The sequence below is a fragment of the Amblyraja radiata genome, chromosome 4 (genome assembly GCF_010909765.2).
Source record: "Amblyraja radiata isolate CabotCenter1 chromosome 4, sAmbRad1.1.pri, whole genome shotgun sequence".
NCBI classification, from domain to species: Eukaryota; Metazoa; Chordata; class Chondrichthyes; order Rajiformes; family Rajidae; genus Amblyraja; species Amblyraja radiata.
This window is the reverse complement of record NC_045959.1, coordinates 76,026,978-76,047,917: the sequence shown is the minus strand read 5'-3', so window position 1 is coordinate 76,047,917 and position 20,940 is coordinate 76,026,978. Positions and strand designations below refer to the sequence as shown.

General features: G+C 46.0%; 1 protein-coding gene across 1 annotated transcript in view; it reads right to left on the bottom strand.

The window, feature by feature from the left end:
- Nucleotides 1-9,406: 9,406 nt before the first annotated feature.
- The window catches only part of LOC116972285 (cytochrome P450 7A1), a 35,837-nt gene continuing 24,303 nt past the window's right edge, over nucleotides 9,407-20,940 (bottom strand). The window contains exons 5-6 of the mRNA XM_033019768.1: nucleotides 12,415-12,593; nucleotides 9,407-12,327 (exon numbers count right to left, since the gene is read on the bottom strand). Coding sequence (XP_032875659.1) covers nucleotides 12,034-12,327; nucleotides 12,415-12,593 — 473 coding nt within the window. The 3' untranslated portion in view covers nucleotides 9,407-12,033. The remainder of the gene's footprint in view (nucleotides 12,328-12,414; nucleotides 12,594-20,940) is intronic.

Here is a 20,940-nt window from a genome sequence, read left to right as displayed (position 1 = left end):
CGGTTTAAACCAGCATCTGCAGTACCTTGCTCAACATTCTCCCGTTCTGCCTTTGCCTTGTGCAAATATTTGTGCAATCAAGGTCCGAGTATCGGTTTTAGTTAGTGTCAGGCGCTTATGAGTAATTCGCCCAGCTCTCGTCCACGTAAAAAATGATCATCTGATCGTGACCACATTGTGGTAGTTGCTGTGTGTACAGACAGTCACTTGTCTTCAAAAGTGCTTGATGATCCTAAAGTTGGGCATTTGCTCCGCTTTATGAATTACAGCATGTGAACATCTGCTCTCACGTCACTATACAAATATTTCAGTTTCAGAACTGATCGGCCTGTGTGAAAGTAAACAGGCAGGACAGAATATACCTTCTTTCTCTGTGTAAGATATTTTACCCAAGCGTACACGAGGAGATTCAAGGGTAGACAAAAATGATGGAGAAACGATGGAGCGAAGGAAATAGGCAGTTTCGGTCGAGATCCTTCTTCAGACTGATGTGAGGGTGGGGGGGCGGGAAGAAGATAGGAAGGGGCGGAGACTGGGCTGAGGGAGAGCTGGGAAGGGGTGGAGAAAGCAGGGACTACCTGAAATTGGAGAAGTCAATGTTCATGCCGCTGGGGTGTAAACTGCCCAAGCAAAATATGAGGTGCTGCTCCTCCAATTTACTCTGTCTACGCCGCATCTGCACCCAGGATGAGGCGTTCCAAACCAGGGCATCGGAGATGTCCTCATTCTTCAGGGAACGGGGGTTCCCCTCTTCTACTATAGATGAGGCTCTCACCAGGGTCCCTTCTATACCCTGTAACTCTGCTCTCACTCCCCATCCCCTCACTCGTAACAAGAGTCCCCCTTGTCCTCACCTTCCACCCTACCAGCTGTCACATACAACAAATAATCCTCCGACATTTTCGCCACCTCCAATGGGATCCCATTACTGGCCACATCTTCCCATCTCCTCCCCTGTCTGCTCCCTCCGTAACTCTCTGGTCAATTTGTCCCTTCCCGCCCAAACCACCCCTTCTCCTGGCACTTTCCCTTGCAACCGCAGGAAATGCTACACTTGTCGCTTTACCTCCCCCTTGATTCCGTTCAAGGACCCAAGCAATCTTTCCAGGTGCGGCAGAGGTTCACCTGCACCTTCTCCAACCTCATCTATTGCATTCGCTGCTCTAGGTGTCAGCTGCTCTACATCAGTGAGACCAAGCGTAGGCTTGGCGATCGCTTCGCCCAACACCTCCGCTCGGTTCACAATAACCAACCTGATCTCCCGGTGGCTCAGCACTTCAACTCCCCCTCCCATTCCGAATCCGACCTTTCTGTCCTGCGCTTCCTCCATGGCCAGAGTGAGGCCCACCGTAAATTGGAGGAGCAGCACCTCATATTTTGCTTGGGCAGTTTACACCCCAGCGATATGAATATTGACTTCTCCAATTTCAGGTAGTCCTTGTTTTCTCCTCCCCTTCCCAGCTCTCCCTCAGCCCACTGTCTCCGCCCCTTCCTTTCTTCTTCCCGCGCCCCCCACCCTCACGTCAGTCTGAAGAAGGGTCTCGACCTGAAACGTCGCCTATTTCCTTCACTTCATAGATGCTGCCTCTCCCGCTTAGTTTCTCCAGCATATTTGTCTACCTTCGATTTTCCAGCATCTGCAGTTCCTTCTTAAAGAGATTCAAGGGTGTGCTCAAAGTCTTGAGGAAGCTCCAGGCAGTATCCCAGGAGCACATAGAGACCCTGTATTAGTGGAAAAGAGAGTACTACACCTCACCCACCCGTCCACTACATTAACCAGCCACCTGCTCTGTCTGTAGGCTGTGGGCCGAGGAGCTTTTTCGTTCAAGTTCGTGACCCAACTCACGGAACTACCTGAATTTTTAACGTATTGTGTAAAAACATTAAAAAATCATACCTGAAACTCGTCAAGACCAAAAGCTGTACATTTTTTTAAAATATGAGAAAAGGCTAGAATTTTTCAAGTAGTAATTGTGGTCGGACACAAATTGACCAGTCCCGCACTTTGTTTTATGGTCGCAAGGCAGCGAGGACCCTGGGATCATGGCTGCCTCCTCATTACATCAAAACAATAACAAGGTTTCCAAAGAATAAAGGTAATGCTAACCTTGCTGATAATTTTGTTTTTCAATTGATTTATCTTTATAAAGTTATGATGTGAACTGTTAAATAAAAATGATAAATAACAAATGTAGAGCTAGGGTTAGGATCAGTCAGTCAGTCAGTCGGCTATTCAGTCAATCAGTTGGTCAGTCAGTCGGGCTTGTCGGTAGGACGATGGATGCCGTGGAGGATTGGTCGGGCTGTCGGGCCGCCGGTGGTTGGTGAGAGTAGGGCCGGGCCGCCGGTGGGTGGTGAGAGTGGTCGGACAGCCAGTGGGTGCTGCGAGTGGTCGGACGGACGGTGGGTGCTGCGAGGGGTCGGTCAGGCTGTCGGTACACCGGTGTTGCTGCTAGCGAGCGGGCAGGCGAACTGACGGAGCCGGCGCTATGGGGGTGCTGAAGGCGGCCCGGGCGGCGTGCAGGGCAGTGCCGCTCCCCACCATCATCGCCATGATGATCCAGAAGGGCATGCTGGCCGAGGATGGACGCGCTGCGGGGCCACACTTACGGAGCACGCAGCCGGTCCCAAAGCGGCTCCAGATCCAGCCGTGGTCAGCTCTGGAAGGTGGGCAAGTTGGGGTTAGGCATTTTCCAGTCATCGGAAGATGCCTTAGCCTTCCTCCAGCCTGGCACTGCCCCAGTCCCACTATGGCCGTGATCCCCACTCTGCACACTGGCAGTCAGTGGGGTTCAGTAAACGGGGAAACCCAGAGGAACTGCCCTCACCCATTAATTAGGCTGGTTCTGGAGCCGGACCTCTGAGGCAGTCTTATTCAAAATACACTCTCACAATTATATTCATTATATTATTTTTATATGATATAATTACACATAATTATATATGATTAGTCATATTCACATTATATATATATATATATATATATATATATATATATAAAATTATGTATAATTATATTATATAAAAATAATATAATGAATATAATATATATACATGGTTTAATAATATATGGTTTAAAGACCGCAGCACGGAATTAGGCTCCCCATGGTGTAATATGGGCAATGGATACTAGATGGCGCTAACTTTTTCAATCTCATTTTCTAATTAGTTTAATTAATTAATGTGCAACTTTTGGCACTGACAAGTTATGACTTCCTTCTCAATTATATTTTATCTAAATCTGTGTAAAATTTCATGTAGTTCCAAGACATGGGTCACGAAAGTTAAATTCTGGACACATTTTTTATGCCCGCAGCCTCCTGTGAAAAAGTGCAATGTTTCCACATTTGTCACCCAATAACTCATAAAACAAGTGAAAATAAGTCATCCTCAATCCCCAGGTACTGCATGAGAAAAAGAAAGTTGGACGCAAAAAACTGGACTAACTCAGCGGGTCAGGCAGCATCTCGGGAGAAAAGGAATAGGTGACGTTTTGGGTCGAGACCTTCAGAAGTCATTTAATAAAGTCGTGTAATAAAGCACTTTGTTACTATTCTACCATTGTACTCTACCATGACTATTGTATTATGCTGCCATCGTCTTCGTAATACATACCAACACAGGTGTTCTGCGAGGACAAAAGATGATGTTAATAAGTACAGAATTTTTTTAATTGTCATCCGTGTGAATCTGTACGTGTAATTAAAAAGTAGATTTCATTTGATCGGAATTTTAACCTGGTTCAACAGCAGAAACAACTGCTGGAAAGTTCCGTTTTTACTACAGTATCTAAGATGAATCCTATTGTAAATACTAAATTGTATTTGATCGTCTGGAATAGAGGGGTTGCACGTAAGATCATCGGGTCAAAGGGCGTGATGAATGGAGCAGTTCAATCCATGTGGAGGACATGGCAGCCTCTGGCATGCACTATTAACACACAAAACGCGTACTTTCTTACCTGTTAAAAACCGCCAAAATTGTAAATTTTTGCTGTGTAAATTGGAGGGTGATTGAGCGCTCTGAACCAAATGCTCTGGTCAGGGACAGATTTAGAAGAAGAGAGGCCCTAGGCTATTCCATTTGTGAGGCCCCTCCCAATCCCCCATCCCCACGACAAGAGGAAGTTGGAAGAGTCCACCAAATGTGCAGCCGAGCGTGGCCAATGAGATAAGGGCTGGAAAGCTGCGCTTTTTATTTATTGCCAGTGCTAGTGTCGAGTTATCGGCATAAAACACTATTATTCTGAAATAAAGGCCAAGGAAAATTACTGAAGTGTTGTTCAGAGACTACAGTGCGTTGTGACAGCAAATGTAAGAAAGGCCTATGGCAGTGTCAAAAATATACACCAGGCCCGTACGAAGCTTTTCAAAAAGGGGGGTGGCATGGCAGGATTACAAAAAATGTATGTGAAATAAGTGCACGCAGCGCATATCACAAGCGCGAAGCTCAAAGACCCTTGCGACCGGGGTCGGGCCCTGGAAGCTCTGGGGTTTTAGATTCTCTCTGGTGCATTCTGAGCCTTATTTTGAAGCATTTTTGCCTGTTACTGTTTGACTGTGTTAGTGTGTGCACATTAAAAATATGATGCAAAATGAAAGTCGCAAACTATGGAATACATATTTTTCAGTGTTATCAAGGAAAAGAAAGCAGTTCCAATTGTTTGATATTATTCATATGGAGAAAATATAATTGCTCTAAAACCTACCTTACTTTTGCAATCTCACTAAAGATAACCCCCCTTTGCCCCTCTCTTCCCTCCTCCTACCCCCTCCCTCCACCTCTCTCCCTCCCCACCTCTCTCTCCCCCTCCCCTCCCTCTCTCTCCCCCTCTGTCTCAACCCCCCCTTTCCCCCTCTCATATCCCCCCCTCTGTCCCTCCCTCCCCCCTCTCTCCCTCCCACGCAGCGAGGCTCCGACTCCGCGCCGCAGACACCGCAGCCCCCCCCCCACCTCCCCGGACTGGAGAAACGGGCACTCCTGCAACGCAATATTCCACTACTTACCTGGAGTAGTCACGAGGCATCGAGGTGATTGTGTGGAGTGCAAATGGAGAGCTGAACCCGCCTGGGCCCTCTGCGCACGCGCGGAGAGACAGCGTCATTTTGCGTCGCTACTGCGTCACTGGCTTCCCTCAACTACGATGGTCGTAATTTTTTCCCACAAAACTTCCAGCATGCCGGAACCAGAATTTGGGGTAATTTCCGTCAAAGTGGAAACACTGATAGCACTCCAATTTTTTTTTCTCTGGATTTTTTTTACTCTGGGAAAAAAACACCTTGGCCGGAGGCCCCCTAAATTTTGAGGCCCTAGGCTTCAGCCTATGAAGCCTATTGGTAAATCCAGCCCTGCCAAGGCCCCCCTGGATTTCGAGGCCCTAAGTTTAAGCTTGTGAAGCTTAAACGTAAATCCGGCCCTGGCTCTGGTATCTTTGCTCTGAACCCGATCACCAAGGTGTAAGTGGCCGAAGGATTGCATCCCTTCCCCCGGGGTCAGCGCTGTCCAGCCACGGCCGCCCTCCACCCCGTCTCCCCCTGTGCGGCCACACTGTCACGGGCTGTGGGTCGGCAGTGCCCACACACGGGGCCGGGTGGAGCGGGGCCGTGGCTCCGGGCAGGGGACACACTGGGACGGAAACCCGGCAACGTCCCCGTCAGTTGCAGCAGAGTTGGGGACAGTCTGGTCCCTCCAGCCACCCAGAGTCACGACCGCGCAGTACCGGCACCCCGACCCTCCCCTCCCCACACCCCCACCGGCACCCTCACCCACACCCCGACTCCCCCCCCCCCCACCGGCACCCTCACCCCGACTCTGCCCCCCACCGGCACCCTCACTCCGACCCCGACTCCCCCCTCCCCCGACCATTTACTGCAGGCTTTTGCTGCTGTTCATCGTGATCTTCCTCCTGGCTGCACAGTGATGCAGCTTGGCAATATGCTCGTGTAGAAATGCAATTTACACTTGGACAATTTATATATGTAAATTCCAATAGAACCTCCTCAAATTTGCTACATAATCTCCCAAGACATTACACTTTAAAAAATGCTTCAGTTGCATACAGAATCCAGCCATGAGGCTACTATATTTACTGAAAGATTTATTTGCCAACTCTTCTGACCCCATTCAGTGTTGCTGTACTTGTGTTTTTATTTAGCTGGAAAATTCCAGAGGCACTTATTTAAAGTCCTACTCTCCATTAATATCTTCCTTAATGGTTGTTTAAATTATTAACGCACCTTTCTAAAGGAGCCTGACATATTTGGATAAACTGCTGAATCTAGCAGACTCATAGTAACTGCACTACTCATTCATCCTGCCCGATCAATCCCAACCTCCCCACATCCCCCAACTCACCAAGATAATATCTCAGAGTATATTTTCATTCCAATTGAATGAATACCACAAACAGTTGCTTGTCCTCGACAGATGTATCAGAGATACCCTCAATCGATTGAGCATTTCAGTTGTTCATACACCTACTACTGAGTTTCTATCAAAATTCTGTAGGCTATTTTAAGAGAATAGTAAAGAATACAGTTGCAGTGACTGCATGTTATGTGTTTAATATGTATAATATGTGACATATATGTTTCTATAAGAATGACTAAAACTGCTCCTTGGATTTACTGATTTGTTACTTGAGCCGTATAAATTTTACTAGACTAAGTGGGACCCATTAGGTCCCGTCCCCTCAACGCGTGGTTCCGGGGGGGGGGGGCGGCCTACGGCGTCACACACACAGGGGGGGAGGGGGGGGAAAGGGAGGGGGTGGAGGGGGAGGGAAGGGAGGGTGGAGGGGGAGCAGAGGGGGAGGGGAGGGAGAGAGAGGAGGAGGGGAGCGAGGAGGGGGTAGAGAGGAGGGGGAGGGAGAGGGGAGGGGGGAGAGGCGGGGGAGAGGAGGAGGGGGGAGAGGAGGAGGGGGGAGGAGGAGGAATGAGGAGGGGGAAGCGAGGAGGGGGGAGAGGAGGAGAGCCGGGTGAGCGAGCGGGCTGCGAAAAGCGAACGGGCTGCGAACGAACTGGCGACGTGACTCGCAGCGCGTGAATACAACGTGCACCATTGTGATGTAATCACGTCATCAGCTAAAGCGAGCTGAATTTCTAAGTTATTTGAAATTTTTGAACATTTTGATTAATAACTGGAGAAATAATGCATGAATGTTTCAGATAAGGCGATTTTTGACTTCACGGGATAAATCTGTACAGGAATATATAAATTTTTTACCGTTAGAGCGTAGTTTTTTCGAGCTGTATGATTATACACACACACACACACACATCCAAGATCAGAGTTCTAATAGTTACTTGACCAAGTGTGACCCGTTGGGTCCCGCCCAACGCGCAGTTGCGGTGGGAGGGGGCGGCCTGCGGCATCACACACATACACCAACCAACCCCTCACACACACACACACTAACCACCTCCACACACACACTAACCACCCCCATTGATATTATATTAACATTATTCATTCACTCCTTTTACCCGTTCCCCCGCCCTATCCACTCACGCATAGCCCCCAACTCACAGGCGCGGCGAGAGAGAGAGGGAGGTAGAGAGAGGGATACAGAGGCCCAGAGAGGGACCAGAGGCACGGAGAGGGATACAGAGGCACGGAGAGGGACAGTGGCACAGAGAGACACACAGAGGGGGGCACAGAGAGGGACATAGAGAGGGACACAGAGGCACAGAGAGGGACACAAGGCCCAGAGAAGGGCACAGAGAAGGAGAGAAGAGGAGGGGAGTGGGAAGCGGGCAGCGGGGCGAGCGTCTACCAAAGGACTGCGTGTTCAGCGGCTTCAATCCAGAGCCCGGGGGGGAGGGTGGGGTGTAAGGGTCGGCACAGGGGAGGGCTTGTTTCCGAACACAATACTCCATTACTCCAGGCTCCAGGGACAGGGAGAGGGCAGAGACAGTAAGAGGGGAGCTTGCTGCCTTTTGGAGCTGGGGTTTCCGATTTGCGGCGTCTTTTGAGATAGGAAGAGGGATGCGGGCGGACATGGGGGGCCGACTACGACCGGGTGGGCCCACGGCGAGCAGGCGGGGCGATAAAAGGACTGCGAGTCGAGGGGGGATGTCACTCGCAGCGCGTGGAAAACAGTGTGGAGCAGGCTGTGCGTGGGAAACTGCGCAGCAAGCCGCGCGAGCAGACCCACTGTGACGTCATCAGCTCGTTTATTTTCAAAGATATTTCAGATTTGTGAATCATTTCATAAATAAAGCTCGAAATTTTCAGGTAAGCCAATTTCTGAATCCACGGGATAAAACTCTACAGGAACATGTAAAGATTTCACCGTCAGGGCGTCGTTTTTTCTGGAAGTATGATTATACACACACACACACACATCCAAGATCAGAGTTTTAATAATTACTAGACCAAGTGGGACCCGTTGGGTCCCGTCCCCTCAACCCGCGGTTGCGGGGGGCGGCCTGCGGCGTCACACGCACTAACTATCCCCCGCGCGCACACACACACACACTAACGACCCCCCTTGATATTATATTATTATTAATTGGCTCCTTTCACCCCATCCCTGCCCTATCCACTGACGCCTAACACCCAACTCGCAGGCGCGTCTAGAGAGGGAGGGGGGTAGAGAGTGAGGGCAGAGAGAGATGGGGCAGGGAGAGAGGGGCAGAGACAGAGAGTGAGGGGCAGAGACAGAGAGAGGGGGAGAGAGAGGGGGGGAATGGAAGGGTGGGGGAGGGGAGAGGGGATAAGGGAGGGGGAGAGAGAGGTGGTGGGAGAGAGGGGTGGGGGAGAAGGGGGGAGAGGGGAGAAGAGGGGGTAGAAGAGGGGGAATGGGGGAGAAGAGGGGGGAGGGAGACAGGGGAGGGGGGAGAGAGGATGGAAAGGGGGTGAGCGGGGTAGAGGGGGGGGTGAGGAGGAGGCCCAGGCAGAGCCGAGGGGGAGAGAGAGAGAGGGGGGGGGCCCAGGCCGAGCTGAGGGAGAGAGAGGGGGGGGAGGGCCTGGCTGAGCCGAGGGTGAGAGAGGGGAGGAGAGAGAGGGGGGAGAGACCCGAGCCGAGGCGCGAGCGAGTGTCGATCGAAGGATCGCCGGCCGGGCCGAAGCAGTCGTCAGCTAAGATCTTTGGTCGGCAAGGGGGGCTGCAACGGCAGCTCGCGGGGGGGGACATCAGCTCGCAGCGCAGACGCAGCACGCAGAGCCATTGTGACGTCATCAGCCACAGCCGCTTGGTTTTTACTTTCAAAGACATTTCAGATTCTTGAACATTTTTATTAATAACTGAAGAAATAATGCACAAATTTTTCAGACAAGCCGATTTTTGACTCCAGGGGGTAAATCTCTACCGGAATATGCAATGTTTCTCCCGGTAGCGCGTTGTTTCTTCGAGTAGATGTGATCACACACAAACAAATAAATACACACACATACATCCACATCCAAGATCAGAGTTTTATAGTTATAAAAGGATAAGATAAGATTACGGTAAAGTTGAAGCAATGAAATGTTTAGGAAATGTGTAGGAAGGAGCTGCAGATGCAGGTTTAAACCGAAGACAGACACAAATTGCTGGAGTAACTCATCGGGCCAGGCAGCATCTCTTGAGAGAAGAAATAGGTGACGTCTTGGGTCAAGACCCTTCTTCAGACTAGTCATGGGAAAGTGAATCGAGAGACATAGAAATGCTTATTCTCATGTGAATGTGGAGCAGGTTTTTCATGACCCTCATGTGACCTGTTAAAATATAGAGTGTATTTATACCTCTATGGCTATCCATTCAATTCTTGTTATCCTAGTGTGAATAATTATCGTATATACATTGTTATTTATGTCTTCAGTTTCTATTTAATTGAAGATAAACTGATTTTGATTATAAAGATTGTTTTGATTATAAAGTCCTTTCTATCTGCTTTTGTAGGTTGTGCTGCAGAGTCGTGGATATGAGGTACATCAGAAGAACAACAATGGGAATTGGATCCTTTTTTTCCTTTGTTCAATGGTAGTGTTTGAACAAGGGCAGATCAATTTGCTTTTATTGTCGCTCCCTGCACGAGCCTGTTGACCAGTCTCCTTCCACACCAACACTAAGAGTTGTACAGAAAATGTAAAGTATATGTTATTGTGGTATTCTTGCAAAATGCTTGGCTGGGAGATTGATAGTCAAGTGTAGGGATAGTTAAAGTGCAAAAATGTAATGTGAATCAGACTGAAAAAAAGAATTCCTTGGAAATATGGCATTTCATTTGATGATCACATAGCAGCTGTATGTAAGTGAAAGGTTTTGTAATCCAGGGAGAATTCTGGGCTCACACAGGGAACCTGGAGTGCTGCTCAAGTGCAGCCCAACAGTCCACTTGGGAAACCAAAAATGCTGTCTGATCTCTGTCCCTGCCAGTATCTGCTTCAGGAAATGAAATTCCTCCTCTCTGAATAGAGAGCATCTGTGACCCATAAAATGAAAAATGGCACTCAGCTTCTCCCATCTCGAATGATCTGGAGGCTAAGTAGTTCAGAGTGGCCTTTATCTCTATACTAGGTTGCTCTGCTGCAAAAGGTGAGAGTTTCCCAATGCGTTGCTCTTTGAAGAGTTGGAGATATGACCAGGCACTTTTATCCTTGTGGTGGACAAGATTCACAGGAATTAGCAGTATGTTCATTCTTTCTACAGTGTTCTCTGAAGACCCACTCCTTCAGTATTTATCCCACTGGGCATACAGTCATACAGCATGTCGAGTGGGACCAGCACTGAAGCCTCTATGGAAATATATATGTAGAAAAAACATTGTGCACTCACACAAGTCAATTTGAAGTTAACTCAATAAAGGCAAAATTGATTGTTCTCACTTTAAAATGCACAGAGACAGCTGAGCTTTGTCATGATCACTGAAATAGAAAAAAATAGCACCCAGCAGAAGTCAACGTGGGGGAAAGGAGATTGTGCAAATTCCGTACAGATCTTATGGGAGGTCAGAGACGAATCTGTGAGACAGCTATTCTATCTATAGCACCACCGTGTTGCATGACCCATCATGCCGTTCTGGAGATAGTGGAAAAGTAATCACAAAAAAATTAATTAAAGCTGGAAAATATTCAGATCACAGTAAGAATGTAAATTTTTTACCACAATTTATTGTTGAAGTAGAATCCCTTTTCAAAGTGAATATGTTCCAGACAGAATACCATAAAGAAGAAAGTGAGCTTCCCCAGGTGAAACATGTCATGGAAAATCAAATGAGTAAAACTTGATGGGCTAGAAAATCCACTGCCTTGTAACATTCTCATTTTTATGTTCCTAACAAAATGACCATTCAGACTAATCTGATTTGTACCTTTAAAGCCCTTGCACATCTACGTCCCAATTATAAATTCCCTTATTTAATTTTTCAGGAAATATATATATTTTTCATTTAACTGTTCAAAAAGTGCAAGTTTTTTTTAAAGGAAAAGCAAGAGCAATTTTTTGCTTAATGTATCATATGTATTGAACAATAGCGTGCTAAATACCCAAAAGAAGACATCTCCACACAGAGAATAGATACCTGTAGATGCTTTCAAAAGGAAATTGGATAACTATATTAATAAAGAAAAATAGAAAAATATACTAAAGGGCTGAAATAATATTGTTTGAAGAGAAAAAGGCTTTTGTACACATTGTGAACACTGGCATAAGTTATTCAGGCAGAATTAATATTTTCTATGTTGACAGTTGATATTATTCCACAAAATGTTTCTACAACTATGAAACAATGTCACTGATACCAACAGCCTTAAATAGGGTTACCTTTTAGGTAACAATACTGATTGAGGGCAGCGCAGAATAGCAAATTGTTAAATCACAAATTGAGTCCTGTATTGTAAGAATTGCACAACAATTGTCAGTAGAAAAATCAAGAAACTGTAGGATAAACTTAACACTGTTTTAAACTTCAATGATAAAACTGTTAGAACAGTGATTAGCTTGTACATTAATAAAGAGTATTCGTTTTTGTGTAGACTAAATAAAGAAAAATCATTCTAAACTAGGCAATGGGCCAAATTCTATTGCCCTATGATAACAGTATGCTATTGTTATTTCAGACGATAGCGGAACTGAACATCATAAACTGCCTGAAGAATTCCAAACCCAGCTCTTGAATTATCCAGGGGTGGGGTGGGTGCTGAGGGATCAAGCAGTTCCATGTCAAAATAACATAATAGTAAAGACAAAAACTGTTTGATCTCATTGATAGCAAAAAAGCGACCAGGGCATATACTGACACCAGAACCAAATGGCAACAGATGGGCCTTGAGCTTTCTACCGTTTTTGTAGAATGTGGTCTTCTCTTTTCCATTTTCATCCAAAAATCTGTCACACTTAAATTCCTGAGAGAACAGAAATTACATTTCATTTTAGTATGTTTAAAAATTATCAAATAGAAAATCACAGAATTTTAATAATATTTTACCTACCAATGGGTTGTCATAAATGTCTGGATCCAAATGTAATAATTGAGGATATAAACCAATTTGGTCTCCTTTTCGCACAGCCACCTTCATACCCGAATCCAAAGTCAGCACAATGTTCTCAGTGGCAACACGCAACATCATTGACGCACTGGATAAGCGGAGAGCTTCACTTATTAAACTTCCTGTTCAAAATATTTTCAAAGAGTTCTTTAGCAGTGACTCACAAAGCATTGCATAAAACAAAGCCAGATATCAATTCTGTAAAGAAATATGAAGTAGTTACACATGGCTGAATGGTACTGGTTTATTTTTTGAATTACCTGAGGTAACAATGATGATAATAATAATAATAATAATAAATACTTTATTGATCCCCTCAGGGAAATTCAGATGTCCAGAAACCCCCAACCAACAAACCCACAGATTCAAAACGAACGCAGACAGAAAATACATAGAATACAATGTGGACACTACCTGAGAGCAATAAATACTTAAAAAGACCAATAATTAACAATTAAAAATTAAAAATTGCTAAATGCATCCCCCTACAGCCTAGCGGACCAAATTATAAAATCTAATGGCTGCAGGGGTGAAGGATCTCCTGAACCGCTCCGTTCTACAGGGCAGGGAGAGGAGCTGGTTGTTGTTCCGAATGCTCTTTTGACTCTCCAGAATTACATGGAGGGGATGCCCGGGGTTTTTCAGGATGACCTGCACCTTGTGCCTCATACGCCTCTCAAGCACATCCATCCCAGAGTCTACTCTCCCCTCCAGCACTGAGCTAGCTCGTTTAACCAGTTTGACCAGTTTCTTGTTGTTTTTTGCACTAATGCTGTTGCCCCAGCAGACAACAACGTAGAAAATAACACTTGCAACCACAGTGTTGTAAAACATGTGCAGCATATCATTACACACATTGAAGGATTTGAGCCTTCTGAGGAAAAAGAGTCTGCTCTGGCCTTTTTTGTAGAGGGAGTCAGAGTTGACAGACCAGTCCAGTTTGTTATCGAGGTGCACTCCAAGGTATTTATATGTCTGCACCACCTCAATGTCAGCCCCTGCAGCGTTGACCGGCTGAAGGGGGAGCTTGGACCTGCCAAAGTTAACCACCATCTCTTTAGTCTTAGTTGTGTTCAGGATGAGACAGTTCTCTTCACTCCAGGCACAAAAGGAACTGGTCAAGTTCCTGTATTCCTCCTCCTGCCCGTTCCTTACACATGCCACAATCGCTGTATCATCTGAATATTTCTGTACATGGCATGTGTCAGACTTATAGTTAAAGTCTGCTGTATACAGGGTGAAGAGGAACGGGGCCAGAACCATTCCCTGTGGGGCTCCAACATTGCACACCACTGTGCCAGAGACACTGTCCCCCAGCTTGACAAACTGTGGTCGACCCGTCAGGTAGTCGTATATCCAGGAGATAAATGTGGATATGTAAGATAAAAAATAATATTTCAACTAAATTACTGTAATGTGTAAAACACAACAAAACAAGCAAATTATGGATGTCACTGTAATATCAATTAATTGCTGCTTAAACATCTATTTGTAATAATTCACATCAAAGGATAAGTGTCGTGTAATGCTTCTGGAGCCACAAGGTTAATTTGTTCATAGCATCTTACAAACCTTTTCGCACAGAGGGAGACAACATGTTCATACTTGTCAAGAACATGCTATCCATCCTAATCCTAGCTTCTAACAGCCTGTCCGTAGCTTTGCAGGTTACAGCTCTTCAAATACACATTCGAATATTTGGTGATCTTATTCCAAAATCATGTGAATTCCAAAATGTTTACATGATTGAATGAAATGACAGTTTATTGACCATTAACTGAAATACAAAAAATGAACTGGTGTGATGTTTATTTAATGCAGAGGTTAATTGCCAGGCATGAATATATCACCATGCTGCCTTATGATTGAAGTTTAAATGTGTTAGTGAAATTCGGCATCCTTGGCAGAATAAAGAAAAGCCAGTCATTTGGGGTCCTCTAGGTCATGTGGTGAACCCTAAAAGCACACCTGGAGCTTCCCTTCATCATGGCCTGTTCCCAATCTCCACTTCCTTCTTACATAGTCAGAAGGCAAGAACCAAGCCCTCAGATGTCAGATTGTAAAACAACTGACTGATGACAAAGATGAGAGAGAACCTTTCTGTTGAGTATTTGAAGACATCCTAGATCCATCAAAGCACTGGAAATTCAACCAAATACGATCTCCACGTCTTGAACTGGTCCCAGGAACACCGACATGTGTAATATGAAAAAAGGATCAGACATCCCCCAAAGCCACTGTGACTGGAATTTGGTGGCCATTGTTGACTGCAAGAGTGTAAAGGAGTTATTTGAATTCTCCAGATACATGGCAATGACCACACAGATTTTCAATGTGTTGCTGAGAAGCTGCACACTCAGAGATTGATAGCCCTTGCGATTAAATTTAAGCTCCGGGGCTATTATGCAGCTGGGGGGCTGGTGCAGGGAGCAAGGATTTAGCTTGTTTTAGACCATTGGGATCTCTTCTGGGGTAGGGGTGACCTGTAAAAAAGGGACGGGTTTCACCTTAACTGGAGGGGGACCAACGTTCTGGCAGGCAGGTTTGCTAGAGCTACACGTGTGGGTTTAAACTAAATAGTTGGGGGGAGGGGTTGACAAATTTAGAGTATAAAGATGGAGTTAAAGGGGAAGTGAGTGCAGGAAAAGTTACAAAAGATTCCCGAATTAATGGGAAGGAAAGTTCGAGAAGGGATAAGAGAGTAAGGTCAGGGCCAATAGTGACCGGAGTTAGAGGGGAGGTGAATACCGAAGTCAAGGTGTTGTATATGAATGCGCAAAGTATAAGAAATAAAGTGGATGATCTTGAGGCTCAGTTAGAAATTGTCAAGTATGATGTTGTGGGAATTACAGAGACATGGCTGCAAGAGGACCAGGGCTGGGAACTGAATATTCAAGGGTGCACGTCCTATCAAAAAAACAGACAGGTGGGCAGAGGGGGTGGGGTAGCTCTGTTGGTGAGGAATAAAATTCAGTCCTTGCACGGGGTGACATAGAATCAGGAGATGTAGAGTCAGTATGGATAGAACTGAGAAATTGTAATGGTAAAAAGACCCGAATGGGAGTTATCTACAGGCCCCCAAACAGTAGCCTGTAGCCTGGATATAGGGTGCAAGTTGAATCAAGAGTTAAAATTGGCATGTCGTAAAAGTAATGCTACGGTTGTCATGGGAGATTTCAACATGTACGTGGACTGGCAAAATCAGGTTGGTACTGGACCCCAAGACAGGGAGTTTGTGGAGTGCCTCCGTGATGGATTCTTAGAACATCTTGTACTGGAGTCTACCAGAGAGAAGGCAATTTTGGATTTAGTGTTGTGTAATGAACCTGATTTGATAAGGGAATTTGAGGTAAAGGAGCCATTGGGAGGTAGAGACCATAATATGATGTTTTAATCTACAATTGGAGAGGGAGAAGGTTAAATCGGAGGTGTCAGTATTACAGAACAAAGGGGACTATGGAGCCATGAAAGAGGAGCTGGCCAAAGTTGACTGGAAAGATACCCAAGCAGGGATGACAGTGGAAAAACAATGGCAGGTATTTCTTGGTGGATGTTTGTGTTAAATTTTTATTGGATATTGTGTGTTCTTTATTATTGTACCACTGCTGGCAAGTTCATTTCACTGCACTTTATTGTGCATGTGACGAATAAATCTGACTATTGACTATTCTGGGAATAATGCAGAAGGTGCAGGGTCAGTTCATTCTGAAGAGGAAGAAAGATTCCAAAGGGAGTAAGGGGCAACCGTGGCTGAGAAGGGATGTCAGGGACAGTATAAAAATGAAAGAGGACAAAGCAAAGATGAGCGGTAAGCCAGAGGATTGGGTAACTTTTAAAGAGCAACAGAAGATAACTAAAAAGGTAATACAGGGAGAAAAGATGAGGTACAAAGGTAAGCTAGCCAATAATATAAAGGAGGATAGTAAAAGCTTCTTTAGGTATGTGAAGAGGAAAAAATTAGTTGACCAAAATTGGACCCTTGAAGACTGAAAAGGGTGAATTTATTATGGGGAAAAAGGAAATGGCAGACGAGTTGACCAGGTACTTTGGACGAGTTGACCAGGTACTTTGGATCTGTCTTCACTAAGGAGGACACAAACAATCTCCCTGATGTACTAGTGGCTAGAGGATCTAGGGTGAAAGAGGAATTGAAAGAAATTCACATTAGGCAGGAAATGGTGTAGGATAGACTGATGGGACTGAAGGCTGATAAATTCCCAGGGCCTGATGGTCTGTATCCCAGGGTACTTAAGGAACTAGCTCTAGAAATCGTGGATGCATTGGTGATCATTTTTCAATGTTCTATAGATTCAGGATCAGTTCCTGTGGGTTGGAAGGTGGCTAATGTTATCCCACTTTTTAAGAAAAGCGGGAGAAAGAAAACAGGGAATTATAGACTAGTTAGCTTGATATCGGTGGTGGGGAAGATGCTGGAGTCAATTATAAAAGAGAGAAACGGCACATTTGGATAGCAGCAGCAGGATCGGTCTGGGTCAGCATGGATTTAAAGCATGACTTGGGCAGGTTGGGTGAGTGGGCAGATGCATGGCAGATGCAGTTTAAAGTGGATAAATATGAGGTTATCCACTTTGGTGACAAAAACAGGAAGGCAGATTATTATCTAAATGGGAAAAGGGGAAGTACAACGGGATCTGGGGGTCCTTGTTCATCAGTCACTGAAAGTAAGCATGCAGGTACAGCAGGCAGTGAAGAAAGTGAATGGCATGTTGGCCTTCATAACAAGAGTTGAGTATAGGAGCAAATAGGTCCTTCTTCCGTTGTATAGGGCCCTCCTGAGACGACACCTGGAGTATTGTTTGCAGTTTTGGTCTCCAATTTTGAGGAAGGACATTCTAGCTATTGAGGGAATGCAGCGTAGGTTCACAAGGTTAATTCCCGGGATGGCGAGACTGTCATATGTTGATAGAATGGAGCGCATCGGCTTGTGTACTCTGGAATTTAGAAGGATGAGAGGATATCTTATTGAAACATATAAGATTATTAAGGGTTTGTACACGCTAGAGGCAGGAAACGTTCCCAATGTTGGGGGAGTCCAGAACCAGAAGCCACGGTTTAAGAATAAAGGATAAGCCATTTCAAACAGAGATGAGGAAATACTTTTTCACACAGAGTTGTGAGTCTGGGGAATTCTCTGCCTCAGAGGGTGGTGGAGGCCGGTTCTCTGGATGCTTTCAAGAGGGAGTTAGATAGAGCTCTTTAAGATAGTGGAGTCAAGGGATATATGGGGAGAAAGCAGGAACGGGGTACAGATTGTGGATGATCAGACATGATCACATTAAATGGTGGTGCTGGCTCGAAGGGCCAAATGGCCTACTCCTGCACCTGTTGTCTATTGTCTAATGTAATGACGCCAGTCACGGCACAGCGTCTTCGCAGTAGAGTTGCTGCCTTTCAGTGCCAGAGATCCAGGTTCGCTCCTGACTACAGGTGTTGTTTGTACGGAGTTTATACGTTCTCCCTGCTTTCACCACCGGGTGGCGCCTGTAATGGCCACCTCGCCAGCAGTCTGTCTTGTCTCTTCTCTGTTTTTATTATTTTAAGTATGTCTTGAATGTTTGTTTTAATGTCTCTTGGTATGTTTTATATGGGGGGTGCGGGGGGGATCGGAGGAAGAATTTTTCAGTCACTTACCTCGACAGAGATGCAATTTATCTTCGTATCGCATCTCCGCCCCCACTTTGCGGCCTACAATGTGGAATGGTGCGGCCTTTCCTGGAGACTGGCCCGGAGCTTCAAACCGCGGGTGGGGTGCGAACTTACCATCGTGGAGCCTGGGATCTTTTGCCGAGGATCGCGAGTGTTGCAGCTCCGACCGCGGGGCCTGTGGACTTGAAAACTGTGAAGCAGTGGTCTCCGGTAAGATGCGGCTGAATCAGGAGCTCCATGCCGCAGAGTGTTCCCGTCCGTCCCGACACCGGAGTTTCGATCATCCTGACGAGAGCGGACCGTGGGCAACAGCCTCGTTCAAAGGCCCCGACCACGGGTGAACAAAGGAGGAAGATGACTGAACTTTATTGCCTTCTATCACAGTGAGGAATGTTGATTCCACTGTGGTGGATGTTTGTATTAAACTTTATTTTGTGTGCTGTATGTATTTTTGCTTTTTACTTAGTATAGCTCTATGGTAACTCAAATTTCACTGTACCTTAATTGGTCCATGTGACAATTAAATTGAATTTTGAATCTTGACTGCATGGGTTTTCCCCAGGTGCTCCGGTTTCCTCCCACACTCCAAAGATGTACTGTTTTGGAGATTAATTGGCTTTCATAAAATTGTCCGTAATGTGTACGATAGTGTTAGTGTATGGAGTGATCACTGGTCTGCGTAGATTCGATGGGTCAACGGCCTGTTTCTACATTGTATCTCCAAAGTCTAAAGTATCACCTGGGTGCAAACAATGACTCGGTGAACCTTAGGGAAAATGGCAATACTGCCAAATGTGTATGCCTGTGTCATCAGATATTCCCTACTTAAACTAAAGGTGATGAGGATTTTACCCTTTCTGCAAAGAGCATTCCTAATGCAGTAATATACTGTAAACTGCAAAATATGTCACAGATCAGTCAACTCCATCTCAAATGATTCAAAGGCAAATTGTTGAATATATCAGGCACCTTTATCTTTTTAGGCAGTACATTCCAAGCATTGTTGGCAGCTTTGCCTGCAGGATCTCTGTCTCCACTATATTCAATTACCATGCTCTACAGAGAACTGGAGATAGGACCAGGAGCATGGTTCCCTGTATGCTCTTGCAGAAAAGGATTAACTGGCAACAATTTATCATGCCGCCTCTTTCAGGGTCTGTTGTATTTACAGTCTAGTTTATTTTATTTTTAGTTTAGCGTGGAAACAGGCCTTTCAGCCCACCGTGTCCGCACTGACCAGCGATCCCCGCACATTACCATTAACCTACACACACTTGGAACAATTTACACTTATGCCAAGCCAATTTACCTACAAACCTACACGTCCTGAGTGTGGGAGGAAACCGAAGATCTCGGGGAAAACCCACACGGTCACAGGGAGAACGTACAAACTCCGTACAGACAGCACCCATAATCAGGATCGAATCCAGCGTTGCAAGTGCTGTGAGGCAGCAGCTCTACCGCTGTGCCACCGTGCCGCCCGTCCTTTGTCTTGCTTTTTGTGAGTGGCACAATCCGTGAGACTGAAGTACCCATGTTAAAGAAGTATTAAATGCAAGGTCTTACTTTGTACTCAGCAAGACACTTCACCCCATTTTTTGCAACATTTATATGGCCCTTATGAAAATCTCTGTTGATCTCCACTTGTCTCCAACAAAGCCATATAAGACTGATTACCCCTGTAAATAATGCAAATGCTGGGCATGGTGGGACTATTTAAATCGTGCATCCTATGGGTAGCTCCTAATCAGAAACAATTGGTAGAATTTTAACCGGGAGGCCCCACATGAACTGTTGTACTATGTGTATTCCACCTCCTGCATCCATTAGAGCATCGCACTCACCGAGACAGTAGGAATTTTCATAAAGTACAACATGTATTGTTTAGAAACAAAATACTGGAGTAACTCAGCGGGTCAGACAGCATGTCTGGAGAGAAGGAATGGGTGACGTTTCGGGTCGAGACCCTTCTTCAAACTGATGTTGGGGTGGGTGGGCGGGACAAAGATAGAATGTGGTCGGAGACAGTAAGACTAGTGGGAGGGGATGGAGAGAGAAAGCAAGGGCTATCTGAAGTTAGAGAAGTCAATGTTCATACCGCTGGGGTGTAAACTACCCAAGCGAAATATGAGATGCTGTTCTGCCAATTTGCGCTGGACCTCACTCTGACAATGGAGGAGGCCCAGGACAGAAAGGTCAGATTGGGAATGGGAGGGGGAGATGAAGTGCTGAGCCATCAGGAGATCGGGAGATTAAGACGAACTGAACGGAGATGTTCAGCGAAACGATCACCGAGTCTGCACTTGGTCTCGCCGATGTAGAGAAGTTGACAACTGGAACAGCGGATACAGTAGATGAGGTTGGAGAAGGTGCAAGTGAACCTCTGCCTCACCTGGAAAGACTGTTTGTGTCCTTGGATGGAGTCGAGGGTGTGGGATTAAAGGGACAGGTGTTGCGTCTCCTGCGGTTGCAGGGGAAAATACCTGGGGAGGGGGTGGTTTGGGTGGGAAGGGACGAATTGACCAGGGAGTTTCAGAGGGAACGGTCTCTGGAAAGTAGAAAGGGGTGGAGATGGGAAGATGTGGCCAGTAGGGGGATCCCGTTGGAGGTGGCGAAAATGTTGGAGGATTATATGCTGTATGCGACGGCTGATGGGGTGGAAGGTGAGGACAAGGGGTTTCTGTCCTTGTAACAAATGGGGGGCGGGGTAGCAAGAACGGAGCTGCGGGATATCGAGGAGACCCTATTGAGAACCTCATCTATAATGGAAGAGGGGAACCCCCGTTTCCTAAAGAATGAGGA